Source organism: Eucalyptus grandis, chromosome 11 (assembly GCF_016545825.1).
Source record: "Eucalyptus grandis isolate ANBG69807.140 chromosome 11, ASM1654582v1, whole genome shotgun sequence".
In the NCBI taxonomy this organism is placed as follows: Eukaryota; Viridiplantae; Streptophyta; class Magnoliopsida; order Myrtales; family Myrtaceae; genus Eucalyptus; species Eucalyptus grandis.
In genome coordinates, this window is record NC_052622.1 from 42,394,609 (window position 1) to 42,411,779 (window position 17,171).

Sequence of the window (17,171 nt, forward strand, 5' to 3'; positions counted from 1 at the left end):
TTGTGATTTAAACCGAGACAGCCTAGACCACACAGCTTGGGGCATCTCCACTCCCCGGGGGCCTCATTGGGACATTGGTTGATGGAATATCTCTTAATTTAATTTATTTACACATTTCACTACATCACTATCTTCCATTAATGCACACTTATAAAACCACCAGCATACATATATACCTCACATAGCATGCTCATGTGCCAAAATCATAATGCCATACCATGTATGAGACATGTTGTCATATACTATCATTCCAACCTATTTCATAGCAATTCGCGCACACATAATAAGGACCACTTGTGCACTGCCATCAAACACAAATTCACAGTTTGCTGGACTTATCCCCCACCACAGAATATGCATTTTCCAGTAAGAGAAATATCAAAGACAACAACTAGACCACAAATGACCCTTACCAGCAAAACTAAACATGCTAAATCCAGAAACTTAATTAAATAAGTCCAAAAAAATTTCAAAATTTAATATTTTATAACCAACACTTAAGCAAACATTTTTCATGATGAAAGCTTAACTGGTTTTTTCTAGAATAAGAGCAACAATTTGCACAAAAAACAACCAACAAAACAATTTTAGTTTCCAAAATACAAGTTCTTAAAACTAGCCTGCTATGAAATTCAAAACTCATTTATTTACTTTGAAATTTGACTATGTTATATTTTAAAATGCACCGAACAACTTTTGTAAAGAAACCATTTTGAAAATCGAACCATAAGACTTGGTAAAAGTAAAAACTCGTTGAACATCGGAAGGTCACAAATTCCATCACAAAACAACTTACCGACTTGCATGCAACGAAGTTGGTAACTTGATTCTTTAAATCCAAAATATATTGAGTAAAATATATGTTAAAAATGAAGATATTTAAAACATTTTTCATGGACAAAGCTACCACAATTTGCAACATATTTCAAATCACAAATCAATAAGTGCAAAAGGTTCGATAGAAAAGATCTTAAGAAGAACCTACCTCAACTTCTAGGATCTCACCTCATGCAAGCTTATCATTCAAAACTTTAAAAAAAAACCTACATGCAAGACCTCTTATATATCAGAGGACACATGCAAGCTAAGATTATCCAATGATCTAGCTCTTATGACTCAAGAATCCACTAGATCGAACTAATCCACCCTCAAGCACCGAGAGCATGTCGAAGCTTAATAACTAGCTTCTTCCTTACCTAGTTTTAGGACTCAAAAATGGCTTCCTCAAGCTGTCTTGAAGGCTGGTTGCTTATCTGCTTGCTAGTCTCTCAAAGAATAGTATGAAAATCAGAGAGTTTTGGGGAAAAAGAGAAAGAGGGGCGTTGGGCAAGTAAAGGGGAAGAAGGAAGAAGGAAGAAGAAGAACTAAAGAGAAGGAAGAGGAAGGGAAAAGTGAGGGAAAATGATTGTAATCCTTCAAAATTTTCCCCTATTGGCAGCCATGCGAGATAAAAGATTGGCTAAGGAAAATTAAGGTAATCATGAGGGCTAAGTTGGCGAGTTGTAGGAGAAAGGGAATCTAAATGTAATTTTCTTCACTGATTGCCTCAACTTCTCCGCTAGAATTGCACCATTTGCTGATGCTGCATTAGCAATATGAATTTTAAGTTGAAGATCTTGTGCTTCTTCAACATCTGGCCTTGTTCTTCTTCTTGGTTTTGTTGAGATTGAGATGAGGTTGAGGTTGGTGTTTTGGCGAAACGGGTTCTCAATTACTTATATGGCCATTTTCACATTTGATTATTGTAGGTATGAACTTATTTGTGGGCATGGTCCTATGCTCAAGTCTCATATGGTCTTTTCTAAAAAAAATTTGGATGTTGCATTCTAATGCAACTTTTTCTAACATCAATGCATGCCTTTTTTGACATCATTGCATTGACCTTGTTAATTAACATCAGCAGATGACTTTTAGTATGATGACTATGGTTGTTTCACCTGGATTCAACTCCACATTTGACGACAAAGAGATGATTTCCTAATCGAAGTTTTAGAAGGAATGGATGGCTTAGAGAGTAAAAATGGTGGAAATCAAGTTAGGTAACACTAAGCAATAGTTCAAATCTCTGCACAATATGTCGTTGGAAAGGATTGATCATGTGATGAACATGAACAACAATGTGGAAGTTGAAGTCTTGAGACCAAAAAAGTGAGAGATAGACATGAGATATGGTTGTAATGAGTGACATTATTGTACCATTGCTGAAACAATATATTGGTTTCTACTTGGCTGTTACTTTTGACATATGAGCTGATGTATGTCAATTGTACTAGAACATGTGGTTTTTATTTTTCAAACGGATGAGTTGATGTGTGTTATACACTTATGTGGAAATGTGGTTTTTCTAGCATCCACTTCCATTAGATAATGACATAAGAATGTTGGTGATTGTTGTCACTTTGGACTCCTTGGATGTTGTCCAAGAATGTGCATGTAATACTTATTATAATGAAATTACTCTCTTTTTAATTGAGAAAGATCCACCTCGATGTATGTTTTTGTTTATCATTTTTTTAATATGTGTTGAATACATTATTCTTAACGTGAAAATATAAAAGTTACAATCATTTTTTTCTTTAGTTTTAACAAATTAAAAAAAATTAAATTGATCATACTAAAGGACTTTTCAAATATATATTTATCAAATAGTATTTCTTCAAAGTTATTTTTCAAGGCACTTTTCACTATCAGTTTACTAAAACGGTCTTTGCATTTCATCAAACCTTTTTAAGTTAAATGTCTTTGCATTAACCTAAAGGCTTTTTCTAAAATCTAAACCAAACACATCCATCATATAAAAGTCCATTAAAGATCCTCAATTCACGAAAGACTAAAATTGCAAACCCTAGCTTGGAAAACCAAAGTACCCTTCCAATAATAATCACAAACCAACAAAAAAAAAATATTAATTGGCCACTACTGACTCCGGCCTAAATCCTCGAATCCGATAATAAATCGAATTGCGGATAAAAGCGAAGATTTAAGTTAGCAAAACAAGAAGTAAAAACTCAAAATAGGAAACACGAGATAATGTAATATATATATATATATATTATATACACACATATACATATATAAAAGGAGCGTCAAAGAAAGGTCGCGCGTAGAATTTCGAGTTCCGAAGTTCCTTCCCCATCGGAGAACCGCGAGGGGCAGCGCGTCCAATCGCTCCGACGGGCGAGAGAGAGAGAGAGAGAGAGCACCGCCTCGAGCGACCGTCGTTGCATTCTCCGATCCTCCTCCAGGGTTGATCGAATCGACGCGATTCTCGCCGCCATGGAGGATCAGGACGGGATTCTGCTGAGCAGCCTCGGCGTCGTCTCCGCCAATCCCGAGGACATCGAGCGCGACGTCCTCGCCCAGGCCTTCGAGGTACGCTTCCCTCATGTTCGCGCCCCCACACCACCCCCCCCCCCCCTTCCGTCGATTCGGTCGGATTTCCTTTCGCCGCGGCTTGCGCCGCGTGCCCCGTCTCGCGACGCCGAGGACGATCGGTAGTGTTAGTCCGGCTTATGGTGAGGAGAATCCTCCGCGGGCGTTGACTGCGGTTCCGAGTTCGGCGATATCGCCGCTTGCTAGGTTTTCAAGTCGCCGGCTCTCTGAGCTGACCGACATTAGCGCAGTGGCGAAAGCTCGATACTTGTAAGATTTGGCATATGCGATCGGTCTGCTTCACCGTGTTTCGTGAATTGTGCGTCCGCCTGAACACAATGACAGTATGAATTGGAGTGGGATTCTGTCTCGTGCTCCTTCTCATAACTTCCTGAGAAAGGGAGTGCTATCGTGGGTTTTACATTGCCACATGTCGTATATCTTGGCGATAAGATGAATAATAATCGGCCGATACGCATTTATTGATAGGAAAAACATTGACGGTAGCGTTTTAAATGCAGGCAAAAGGCAATGCTAGAGATGGTAAAGACCCTGAAGGGGAAGTTCCAGAGAATCCGGAGCTGTCGTCTTCTGCTCAGGAGAAGCTATACAATAAGTTGAAGGCAATACAATTTGAGATAGATGCTGTTGCATCTACTGTTGAGCAGGTGAAGGATGTGAAGAGCGTTGAGGGTGGAGCTCACGAAGGTAGTCATGGAGGAAATGATGCCGACGAAGATCCTAGAAATGTTTTTCAGGCTTCTTTCGGCGATTCATCTCTTCACCATGCCTTGGCATCTGATAGACTGAGAAGTCTCAGAGAGACTCAGGCTCAGCTTGAGAAAGAACTAGTAGAATTACGGGAGGGCAACCTTAATAAGAGCAATGACGATTACCGACTGTTGAGAAATCTTGTGAAGGAAAAGCCCAGACTGAAACGAAAATCTAAAGCGGTTCTGCAACCAAGCAAAAACCTAGAAAAGCGACAGAAAATTGTTTCTTTTCGTGATGACGATGATTTTGATGCAGTACTGGATGGTGCATCCAATGGCTTTATCGAAACGGTATGTTAGGACAGTTGAGTTAATGTACTTTTTATTGGACTTCTTTAAGTGAACTGCATGTTATTAATATCAAGTAAATAGAAGTTTGAATGCTGATGTGAATTTGAAAGGTTACCAGGAAAGGGATGCATTGGTCCGCAAAGGTGTTTTGACTCCATTTCATAAGCTTAAGGGCTATGAACGTGGTATTCAAGATCCAGAGCCATCAAAAGGTTTAGCCTCTCTGAACAAGAAGCGAGTGGCAATGACCTTGTGACTGCCAGTGTTGATAGAGCTGTTAAATCAATGTTGGAACTGGCTCAAGCTCGCCCAACCACAAAGCTGGTAGATTCACAAGCATTACCCAAGCTTGAAGGGCCCACAATGCCATTCCAAAGGTTAAAAAAACCTCCAAAAGCTCTGAGTTCCCATGAAAGCGAGGGAGAAAAATCTCGAGCTTCTGGGAAGAAGAAGAGGCCTTTGCCGAGCAAGAAATGGAGAAACATTGTTTCTCGTGAAGAAAGGCAGTCTACAGATGATGGTACCTCAAATGCTTTGCTAATATTAATGCAGCTCCTTGGCATTTTTAATGTCTTCTTGGAATTGTATTGTTCTTGGTTTACTGTATGATTAATTTACTGGTTATGATAACCATTTTGCCAAAATGTCATGGTTACTAAGTTGATTTGTTCTAGTAATTCTGCTTGATGGGGACTGATGACCTGATTTTATGCGGTTGATGAGTACAATATGTTTGTCCTTTAGTTGCTAGCATTTTAATGTGAAACAATTTGGTTGTCTCTTATCGATATTATCATGGATATATGCTTGATGCAATGACCTTATTCTCTGGAATAGAGTGATCGCCTGAGGGCTCTTCATTTTCCTTTGATGATATGCAAATTCATAAAGACAAAATGGGTACAATAGAGGATGCTAAGCCTGCAGTAGAAAGCTAGATAGCATAACCAACCGAAATTCAGATCAGGATCTCTGAGGCTATAACTTTTAATTTTGTGCCAACAGCCAACTGATTGCATGTGTTCTTCATCACTAGTAGCCCTTGCATAAGCTGTAGAATATTATTTTTTCAGGTGTTACTTTGTTATGATTACAAAATAGTTACTGCTGCTTTATTTGACTCCATTTGATCAAAGATTATGCGAAAGTGAACAATCTAAGTGATTCTTTCGATCAACAGGTACTCATCTCTGTTGGTAAAAATGTGAAATCAATTCATGACAGTCAATGAATTGATCTGACCTTTGAACTTTTCAAAGATTTTACTTTCAGTTTGAGGTAGTGCTCCATGTTCTCATAGTCTTGCCTTTGCATAATCAATGTGTATTCTCTCTGCTCTGTTTACCTAATTACTCGATAATGCTCTGATTTGTCATAAACAGCGTATAATTGTCCATTAATTAAGATATGATTGTGGTTTTCAAGAATCATGCATTTGTAATGTTATACAATCTTTGGGAAATTAGTGAAAATGACTCTTTGCCTTTTGTTTTTTTTTTTTTTTTTTTGTTTTTTTTACTAAAAGGACTTTCTGTCACTCATCAAACTTCCTCTTTTTTCAGATGATGCAAGTGATAACTTGGTAACCTCTAGTTATGAAGGTGATGTACAAGAGGAAGGTGAAGAGGTAGATAAAAGTCTATCTCCTTGTGTAGTGCTAAAAGAGGGCCTGAAAATCCCAGAATCTATCTTCACCAATCTTTTTGACTATCAGAAGGTAGGAGTACAGTGGCTGTGGGAATTGCATTGCCAAAAAGCTGGTGGAATAATTGGAGATGAAATGGGTCTGGGTAAAACTATTCAGGTCTTATCTTTTCTTGGTGCACTCCATGTCAGTGGCATGTATAAGCCAAGCATTGTTGTGTGCCCTGTTACTCTTTTGCGACAGTGGAAAAGAGAAGCAAAGAAATGGTATCCCAAATTTCATGTGGAGATATTACATGACTCTTCACAAGATAGTTACTCGAAGAAGTCTAAAAACTCTTATGAAAGTGATGATGAGAGTGAAGGTTCACTCAATAGAGACTATGAGGAAACTTCGCAATCAAAGAACGCCAAAAAATGGGATCCACTGATTAAACGTGTTTTGAGATCAGAATCTGGTCTGCTCATCACTACATATGAGCACTTGCGCTTGTTAGGGGACAAATTACTGGACATAGTATGGGGTTATGCAGTTCTGGATGAGGGACACCGAATCCGGAATCCTAATGCTGAGATTACCCTTGTTTGCAAACAGCTGCAAACGGTTCATCGGATAATTATGACAGGAGCACCCATACAGAATAGGCTGACAGAGTTGTGGTCTTTGTTTGATTTTGTTTTCCCTGGGAAGCTGGGGGTATTGCCAGTTTTCGAGGCAGAATTTGCAGTCCCTATTACAGTGGGTGGTTATGCCAACGCTTCACCACTACAAGTAACTACTGCTTACAGGTCAACATTCTAATTACTTGTTTAAATACATTGGTGTTTGGCATGTAGCATCATGGAGCTTAGTTTGTGATATAATGGATCTTTCACCAGGAGTCATGGATGTCATGCCTATGTGTCTTTTTTAAAGTCAAACTAAATCATTACATCCAGCTAAGCTGCATTGATCAGTTTCCGATTGCGTAGCTAGAGCTTGATGTACTTGGCGCACACTTGACATATGTATGCCTTACAATTTTCTTTATACAGGTGTGCAGTAGTTCTACGTGACCTAGTCATGCCTTATCTTCTTCGCCGGATGAAGGCTGATGTCAATGCACATCTCCCAAAGAAAACAGAGCATGTCCTTTTCTGCAGCCTTAATGCAGAACAGAGATCTGTATATCGAGCTTTTCTTGCTAGCTCTGAGGTGGAGCAGATACTTGGTGGGAGTAAAAATTCTCTTTATGGAATTGATGTGATGCGTAAGATATGCAACCACCCCGATCTGCTCGAGAGGGAACACGCACACCACAACCCTGACTATGGAAATCCTGAAAGGAGTGGAAAAATGAAGGTTGTTGCTGAAGTGCTCAAGGTTTGGAAGGAGAAGGGACATCGTGTTCTCCTTTTTGCCCAAACTCAACAAATGCTTGATATTCTTGAGAGTTTCTTAGTTTCTGGTGAATATAAGTACCGGAGAATGGATGGTCTCACTCCCGTTAAACAGAGAATGGCTTTGATAGATGAGTTCAACAATTCGGATGAAGTGTTTATATTTATCCTAACAACAAAAGTTGGTGGTTTAGGGACAAATCTAACTGGGGCAAATAGGGTGATCATATTTGACCCCGACTGGAACCCTTCAACTGACATGCAGGTACTTCATTTAAATGTTGAAGATGATTTTCTTTGTGCTGTTTACCTTTTTGATGGTTTAAAAATTATTGGTTGAAAAACTAAATCCATTATGTACTGACAAAAGAGCTTGTCTTTCCTTTCTCTTTCGAATTTACGCACCTTAAAACGTAGGGCAGGATGATATGCATGGCATGCAGTTGTATAGGCAGGGTTTGGTTAAGCTTTTGAAATGTTTCATTCAGAATGTGCATGTCTTTCATGGCCTTTCTTGCCTATTTAAAAATCTGTGCGTGTGATGCTTGATTTTTTAGCATAACTTCAAATTTGAAAAAACAGTCTTGCACATCTTATGAGATTTTATGTGTATATGAATGTTTATTTATCTTTGTCACAAATGGAGAATTAAATTTGGTTTCTAATTTTTGAAAGAGGAAGATATCTTTGGAATAAAAGAATGTTCAAGTTGCTTCCTTTCTTTGGTTCCCTCCTACTATGTTTGGTTTTATATGTAAAAAATTTGAAGATCATGTAATAATGTTGAAACATTGACTGGGTTGTTGAGTTAAGCATTTGAAATTTGATCAAATACTTAATTATTTGCTCTTCCTATGAAAGGCGAGGGAGCGTGCTTGGCGTATTGGTCAGACACGGGATGTAACGGTATATAGATTGATTACTCGAGGAACCATAGAGGAGAAAGTTTATCATCGGCAGATTTACAAACATTTTCTCACTAACAAGATATTAAAGAATCCACAGCAACGAAGGATTTTCAAAGCCCGTGATATGAAAGATCTCTTCACTTTTAATGATGATGGAGAGAGTGGGACTACCGAAACGTCAAATATTTTTAGTCAGTTGAGTGAGGACGTAATTGTGATTGCACAACAAAATGCGAGGCAGGATAAGGGTAAAGGTCTGAATGTCGCTGCTTCTAAGGATGGTGATTGTGCAAGCAGTAGTAAGTCATATACTGGATCTTCAGGAAAGAAAGGAAAAGAGAGAGTGAATGATGATAGTGAAGAAGTGGACAGAGAAGCTGATATCTTAAAGGGTCTCCTAGAAGCCAGTGGGATACACGTAAGTTGATTTCCCTTGGCTGGTTTATTTGTTTGAGTTTTTAATTGATATGTCAAAGTGTGTCAAAGGTCTGCTCTGTCCTTGAAAACTATCTCCTAGAAATTGATATGAAGCATGCTTCTTGACAGCAGTGAGAAATTTTTTTTCACAATTGAATGATGTCCTCTGGGTGTACCTTGTTTAGTTAAATTTACAGTGGTGTGCATGTTCTCACTTCTATTTTTATGCCGTTCATATTCATCTTTCTAGAGTGCCGTGAATCATGATATCATCATGAATGCCCATGATGAAGAAAAGATAAGACTCGAGGAGCAAGCATCCCAGATTGCAAAACGAGCAGCAGAAGCATTGCGCCAATCACGAATGATGCGAAGTCATGACAGTGTATCAGTCCCAACATGGACTGGAAAATCAGGGATGGCAGGAGCACCATCAAGTGCAAAGAAGAAATTTGGTGCTACAGTTAGTTCCAAGTTGTCGAATAATTCTTCTAAAAGGTCATCAGATGAATCATCTAGCAATGGAACAAGCAATGGCATTGTGGCTGGTGTCCAAGCTGGGAAGGCATTATCTTCGGCAGAATTGCTGGCTAAAATTCGAGGAACTCAACAGAGAGCATTATCTTCAGCCGAGCATGGGTCTGTTTCTGGTTCTGGTGACTTGAGAAGACCGGATGTGGGGTCGTCAACGTCATCACACAGCTCTTCTCACGTCCAGCCAGAAATATTGATTCGTCAGATCTGTACATTTTTACAGCAGAGAGGTGGAATCACTGACTCAGCTACAATATCGCAGCATTTCCAGGGATAGAATATCGGATGATGACTCATCATTGTTCAGAAGTCAATTGAAAGCAATAGCGACACTTGAGAAGGACCCAAATGGGTCGGTTTGGATCCTAAAGCCAGAGTATCAATGACCGTGTCTCCCCTCCATTTTTGCCACTCATTGCTTCTTGGGTTGAGTGGAAGTTTGCCTGATTTTTTGCCGCTCTGTCGTGCGCCTTTTTGCTTTCTAGAATCCTGATTACAATTTCACGTTTTTGTTGTAGAGTGTACATAAATTCTGGACTTCTAGGGCAGGTTGTAACTGAGGAAACTAGTTAAAATTGATATGGCACAGGTCCTCAAGTTGTTTATAGCGCCTGAGACTGGAAGATGGACAATTCATTGCTTCATATTTTGTAGCCAATTTTGTAATTACTAATCTAGTGATGTCACTTCATCTTGTAAACATCACTTCCTTTGTTCCCTTTTTTTTCCCTTTTACCAACAATCACGTGGGTGAATATTTAAAACTACCAAGCAGTGAATGCTCTATTTCAAACTCTTTATAGCACATGGTATGGCACCCTTCTCTTCCTCAGAAATTAGGGTTTTGCCCGGAAACCTTAGATAATATTTTGCCTGAGTTGTGATCAATTTGACAGGCGTAATCGACGTGAGATCTTACGTAAGATGTGTGATGGTGGTGCTGCAACCAGAGATCAACTCTCTATACTTTGTCCTTTTGCATCATGAGTGTGGTTTGGCTCGAATCTTTGTATTTGAACTGATAATGGTACGTGAGAACATTGTTTCCTGGTTGCCTTCTCTGCCTAATGTATGTTGCGAGGAGTCTTATAAGAAGTGAATATGTATTGGTTGGGATACTTGGTGTTCTAGAAATGAGGCCACATTTGGGAACGAGAAGGGACTCACATGAACAAGCAATTGCTATGGCTACATTGGTGCTTCGTCAAATGGCTGGACCTGACTTGCGAAGATAAATATTTGCTTTGGGCAGTTCATAGCCGCATAGCTTTTAAGAGGTTTCCTACTGACGGTATTGACTTTGTCAATCGGATGGTTGTTAGTTGTTGTGCATAGTGATTCCTCTCCAGCCATGTCTGCAACTTGCTTGGTTGCTGAACGTAGTTCATTTCGTTAAACATTGCGTTCTTGCTTTAGTCATTTTGATTTGTGTAAAGCGGCGAAAATTCGTAGGCCTCGTAATGGATGGCTTGGCAAAATCCACCTCAAACCATGTAAATCCCTCTATCATGCAAAAAGGCCAATTCTCGATGCTTCCACCAAGAGGGAAAAAAAAAATCCCTGAAACTGGCTACTTCTGAAAGGCCATTCAATAGCTTGTGTAAAGAAGTTGGTGCTTGATAAGTTAGCAGAGTGGCCAAATGAAAATGGTCGACTGCAGTAACTTGTCCCTTCCTGTGTAAAGAATTTACATTTCCCAGAGTGAATTTGAGGATTACCTTTCGATAGCTTGTTACTGTAATCTGTTATTGATGCTGGCAGCAATAGCTATATCTCCATCAGTGTAGAACATTAGTAGATTCAGCAATATGCTATAACTACAATGAAGCTCGCCGGAACACATGGACCTTTACATTTGTTGGCAGTGCATTATAACTTCCCGCGTTGGTCATTAAATCGGTCTTCACTAGATAATTCTCGTACTGTACTCACTGCAAATGAAAGAGGCTTGGTTCTCTTTTTCCTCTGGCTTTGAGGACGATGTAAAGTCGTAATAATAACATTCTATCGGTTTGAGTTCCAAAAGAAGAGATCCAATCACTTGTAAATTAATACTCTCACTCAATATTTAGTCTCTGAATCTTGATAATGCAGAGACAGCATTCCTTTTTTACTAATTGCAATACCAAGCGAATTATCGAGCAAAACCCACTTGAAATCAAGAGTATTCCACGTAAAAACACTCATGCACAGAAACATCAACACAACTACAAAATCCAACTCAAAACAGGTAATACAAACTTTCATATCATGTGAAAAGTCAAAGGTGTAAAATCAAGAATATGGGTTGGACAAACATATGGTAACATCAAGCTGTCATTATTTCTCAAGAATTTACCACTTGCCTCAAAAATCACTTTTAATTAGTCTCTCGTAACTTTTTTTCCCCAGTACAACAACCAATATATAAATCATATCCCTCATTCCAAGCATCAGAATGCGGCCCATCCCGATGCTGTAGCAGTCTTGGTCGAACCTGAACTGGCTGTGGAAGGGAGGTTTTTCTGCAAATTACCAGATGTATATGTCATATGATTCACAAATTTGTTCTTCAACCACAATGCTTACACTACTTGATACGCAGATGGTCTACAAATTATCAAAATGAAGTTTGCACATATGTGCTAACACTGGAAACAGACTTCAGCACTATCAACACCGAGAGAGAATAAGTTGCTACAATTTCCGTATAGCTTTTAGAACAAATACCTGATTTCTATCCACAAACGAGAATAAACTTTTCTAGCATTACATGAATATAATGACCGCTCAACAGTTATTATTACATTACTTATACAAAAACCATCCTTACAAAGGAAATGAGGGGCTCCTGCCTGATTGCAAACATGAAGTATGAGGACAAACTTCCCCACAGGGAGGTAGTGGTGGAATGCAACCAAGCATAGTGCATTATTACCAACAGTGATACACACATTCATGACCAAAAGAGTGATATCCATTTAAGTAGAGAAAACTACTCCACAAGATTAGTAAACAAAGGAATTCAACTATTGTGCGAAAGAGAGGATATTTTGTTTAACTAATTTCTTTTATAATTGATCATTAGAATCCAAATTAATAGATCTTTTCCAATAAATATGTGAATGGTAATGTCTTCTTAAATCCTAAGAAATCAATAAATTAATCATCTTTGTTATGTAAAATATTTTCTCTCACAACAAAATACTTCAGTTAATCACAGGGTACAAAGTACTCTCTCTTTGATTGTCATGCAATGACTTGCAAGTGTTAATGTATCCAACACCCAAGCAGAAGTGACGATCCTATTTCTTTTCCGCAATTTACTAAAGAAGCAAATAACGTGACAATTACAGCCATCCTTTCCTACAACCCAGCCTGAAAAATCCGATGCCCTCAGCTTCTCCATCCTCTCCCTTTATTTCAAAAGGTCTGAGCATCTCTATCCTTTAAAGGCAATGCCTATTTGCAACACAATCACTGATGAAGCTCATCAACAACTGTTAAATTGCCCAATCTACACCATCCTCTCATGTGACAAACCATATTCGCTCAGCCCAAAACTCAGATTTTCTCTCTTCAAGTCACACTGTCTTTAGCATTCAGTGACAGGAGAAGAGGCCTGCCACAGCCACTATAGAAGCCATAGCTGCTGTAGTGTAATGATGTACGGCCATTACATACAGAAATTTAATAGCACCAAATACAGGCATCCATAATGGTGGCTGCCGGGAAGGTCAATCATTGGCTAGCACAAAACTTGTTGAGACACCACATTTTAATCAGGCAAGAGATTCCTCCCGCCAGCAAATAATCCTAACCAGGGACTAGAAAATACGATTATATACATGTATGAGAAACCTATTTTGAATGAATGCAGGATATTAGTGGAAACGTTCCAGCAGGTGAGGTTGAACCATGTGTTTAGAGAAGCTAACTGCTGTGCATATGCACTTGCTGGGTTAGGGAATGATTTTGAGACGGAATAGGTTGTTTTTTATGATATCCGACTGGTTTTTGAACTTGTTGGCTAAGGATGATGTAACTACTGCTCTAATATTTCTGCTAATGCGAGCACTTAAGACTCATGTTTTGAGAGGTATGCCTCCCTTCTTGGTTGTGTAATATGTAGGCATCTTCATTTGTTGCTTAATGAAGTTCTGGTTTTACCCAAAAAAAAAAAAATTTGTGAGATGGCTGATCAAAACGAATCTGCAAAGGAAAGAACCACCTTGGGTTTGTGGCAGGGATTAGGAATCACAATCATTAGAAAAAAAAATGTTTGTTTTTTACTTTCTTGCAGAAATGATAATAGAATAATTCATGAAACAAAGCTGAAGAACCAGAAAATTTGAAAAATTTACAAGGAGGAAAAGGCCAAAGCATGTTCTTCTAAAAGTTAGCTTGATAAAACAGGATTTCTTTGGGAAAAAAAAAAAAAAAACAAAGTCAAGAAGTGCCAAAACAAAAACAACTTATGTGAGGATATTCACTATGACTTCGAATGACTTCATATTTTGATGTATACATTTTCATGATCCGACATGATAAATATTAAAAGGAAAAAAAGAATCAAATCTCAACCACCAAGAACAAAAGTTCAAGCAAAAAACTGTAGCAAAGCCATTCCATACACACCCTAAATTAGCAAGTCAACAAAATGGCGGAGGCAGATATGACAAAGAATCAAGTCTGTGTTCATACCTCTAGTTGAGATAGATCTGACAAAGCATCAGTGCCTCGTCTAGTATTTTCCTTGGTCTTGCCGCTGAGACCATGAGATGCAGAGGTCATCCTGACAGCAGCAGGATCATTTGGAGGTGGAGGGAGAGGAGACCGTATTTTTCCAGCTGCACTGGGTGGTGGGGCAAGGCTTAGAACTTTTGGTTTTCCACTCCCAGAAGGCCCTCCTGACAGTCCAGCGGATGAAAGCATACCAGTTCCACCAGAAGGCTTGTGCTTCACATTTATCCTAATAGTTTCACCTTCCTAAGATCCAATCAATATGTAGTCAGTTCCTTCAGCATCAATTTGCAGCAACTTGAATTAACGCCGCAGGTTAGCAATACTTATTAAAATTAATACCATAGCACGAGAAAACCACCACATCCCAAGTGAAGCTCAAACTTGCCAAATGAAGTAAAATTAATATCTTCTTCTATGTACAAGAATTTAGAAGAAATATACGCATTAAGCAAGACATTACAAGTACCAAAATGTCCAATGTGAGGAATCATATCACTCGAAACTTCTTTTCAGCTGAGTACAGCTCAATGGATCTAGAAAGCCAAATTGATTATATGAGGCCCATTCATTTTAAAGATTTGATTTCATCTTACCATAAAACCTTTCTCATTGAGATTTGCAATGTAGAAAATTCTAATGGTTCAGAAAGTATGTAAATAAAACTCTGCTCAGTGAATAAAAATGAGAAAGTAAAATCTTCTCATTCTCCCATCTTTCTCTAGATCTCAAATTTGAAGATTTTTCATTCACGTCTGTCCCAAGTACATTAGATAGTCAACAATCAGCACTTTTGTTTGGATAATTTATATGGAATCAAAGGCAATCAAACACATTTTGCATTCCTTCTCTAACTATCTTTTCCCCACTTCAGTCTCTTCATTTCTCCTCTTTTGAAACTAACTAAATGTGTGAAATCTCAAGTTCCATATCAGATAGAAGAGGCCATATTGAGTGATTTATAGGTCAACACCCACCCCCGAATGGTCTTCAACTTGTATGGTTACTTGGAGTACTCCCACATGGGCTGGGCAAGGTCGTTACAGATAGTACTAGAGTAGGACAACCTCCAACAGATGTGTGATTCGTGGAAGGACTAGGCTAGTACCTGATTCAATGAGACCTGATTTGATGAGAGTAGGGGTGATCGCCGAGGCAAGAGGACTCGGACTCCTGACGTGCTTCCGGGATGGCGAAGGGGACAGGATTATACTGGACTACACATCAAACACAGAAAGTATCGCTGGGCGATACGGGCCAACAGAGGAGGATGTCTGTTCTTTAAGCGAGGAACTTTGTGACATCTTAACTCCCGCATCAGTTGGGAGAAACCTTGTTGGGTGATTCATAAGTCAACATCCAATTTGGTTAAAATAAAGGGTCTTGTTTGATGAGGGTCAAACCCTCAAAAGGAGTGCCTTTAATAACCATACAAAGTATCCTTTGTAAATCAATACAATCTATCTACATTACCATTTCATGAAAGAGAGGATTTTTAAGCCACTAATTGGTGCACTGCTACCTCTGGTCTCCCTAAAGGACCATATAACACGTCTATCTGTTTATACATCCTACATATGCTTAGCTGCAAGTCCCATAAACTAAGACATACTTGAAGCTTTGATTGAAAAGAAATCGCAGTTAAAGGAATATGAAAGTCCTGGCAGACCATCTATCTTGATCTTGATCTATAATATCAACCCTCAATAAGTATTTACTCATACTTCAAAAAAGTTTGCTTATTAGTTGATCAGGACATATGTTATGCTGTGTCCCCTGACAAACACCCAGGATTGGGCGATCAAGCGGTAAGCTACTTGATTCCCTGAAGAGAACATAAAGAAAGTCCTTGCACCTTAAGCGAAGGACTAGCACACAGACTCTGATCATACGGCCATTCCCTACTGAAACAAAATACTAACTTTATCAGCTTATCCTCACGTTAAGATGCACAAACACAAAATCCTGATAAGATCAGAGGCAAAGATCCAATCTTACCAGATCCAGAAACACAAAAACTCAAACGCCAGGCCTAAAATACACCGACGCGAGCACATTTCAACGATTCGCATCTGCTAAAGCTCCCGAAAAGAAAGCTGAAAACGTCCTCAATATACCTTCAACCGGTGATTAACAGCAGGGTGAATGTCAATGTGGCCATCGCCATCGCCCGCCCCCTCGCTCGAGCCCTCCTCCTTGTCGCTCTCCCGCCGCTTCACGTACTTATCGTGATCGGACAGCGCGACGTTGAAATCGAAGGCCTCGTTCCGCTCGGCGAACCCGAGGCCGATGAAGGCGTGCTTCCCGCGGCCGTCCTCGATCCGGAGCACGAAGTAGCGGGAGGAGTCGAGGACGGTCTCGACGGCGCTCTCCCGCTGCCCCGGGAGGACGAAGCAGGCGGCGAAGAGCTCGCCGGACCCGGGGTCCTCGAGGCGGATCTCGCAGCGGTCCTTGCAGGAGACGACGCGGAGGCGGCCGGACCAGATCTTGTCGGACTGGAGCCACTCGCCGCACTTGTACCCGCCGGAGGTGGGGCGCGGCGGGATCTTGTACACGGCGACCTCCCGGACGACGAGGAGCGTGTGCTCCAGCGCCTCCTCGTCGTCCTCGGCCTCGAAGGACATTGCTCTCGATTTCCCTCGGTTCGGAGCTCTCGACGGCGGAGCGCTTTCGATGAAGACGAAGACGAAGACGAAGGGGGCGTCGGCTCGAAGCTCCGGAGCTTATGCTTATGGGAGGAGGAGTGATCTGGATTTTGGAGTTCAATTTGAAAGGTCAACTAAAAATTGAGAGAGAGAGAGAGAGAAACGGATGGAGAGAATATGCTCCATTGGCGTCCTGCTCCAAACTTACCACCCTCTCTCAATTGCATGCGTAGGATTCAAACTAAGGCGAAACGTGTAATTTTCCAAAGATGCGATGCTCTCATCTCAATCGATGTTGATGTCTAGTGAGATTTGTGATTCCTTCGTGACGTCACATCGGATCTTATATGCGCGCTTGATAATAATTTTGGGATACAAATTTTAAGTTTAAAATATGTTGAGTTAGAATTTTGATAATAAATTCTTGTTAAGTTTGAGGTCGCGTGTCCATCGACTCTGATTTGGTGGCATTTTCCGAAACTGAA

The 17,171-nt window shown here is 39.9% G+C and overlaps 2 protein-coding genes across 2 annotated transcripts; one reads left to right on the top strand and one right to left on the bottom strand.

Annotated features, from left to right (window-relative positions):
• The first annotated feature begins 3,111 nt into the window (after positions 1-3,111).
• On the top strand, positions 3,112-10,019 carry LOC104426565 (protein CHROMATIN REMODELING 8). The gene is given in 9 exon segments (XM_010039668.3): positions 3,112-3,372; positions 3,894-4,436; positions 4,555-4,648; positions 4,651-4,956; positions 5,999-6,869; positions 7,116-7,725; positions 8,322-8,786; positions 9,036-9,587; positions 9,589-10,019. Coding segments are annotated over 9 exon segments (3,654 nt in total). The 5' UTR covers positions 3,112-3,276; the 3' UTR covers positions 9,706-10,019.
• Positions 10,020-11,517: 1,498 nt separating this feature from the next.
• Positions 11,518-16,917, bottom strand: LOC104426566 (uncharacterized protein At1g03900). Its single transcript, XM_010039669.3, has 3 exons — positions 16,159-16,917; positions 14,003-14,287; positions 11,518-11,823 (listed from the first exon to the last, which is right to left on the bottom strand). Exons 1-3 carry the CDS (start codon positions 16,663-16,665, stop codon positions 11,752-11,754), a joined length of 864 nt encoding a protein of 287 aa, XP_010037971.1. The 5' UTR covers positions 16,666-16,917; the 3' UTR covers positions 11,518-11,751.
• Between the last annotated feature and the right edge of the window lie 254 nt (positions 16,918-17,171).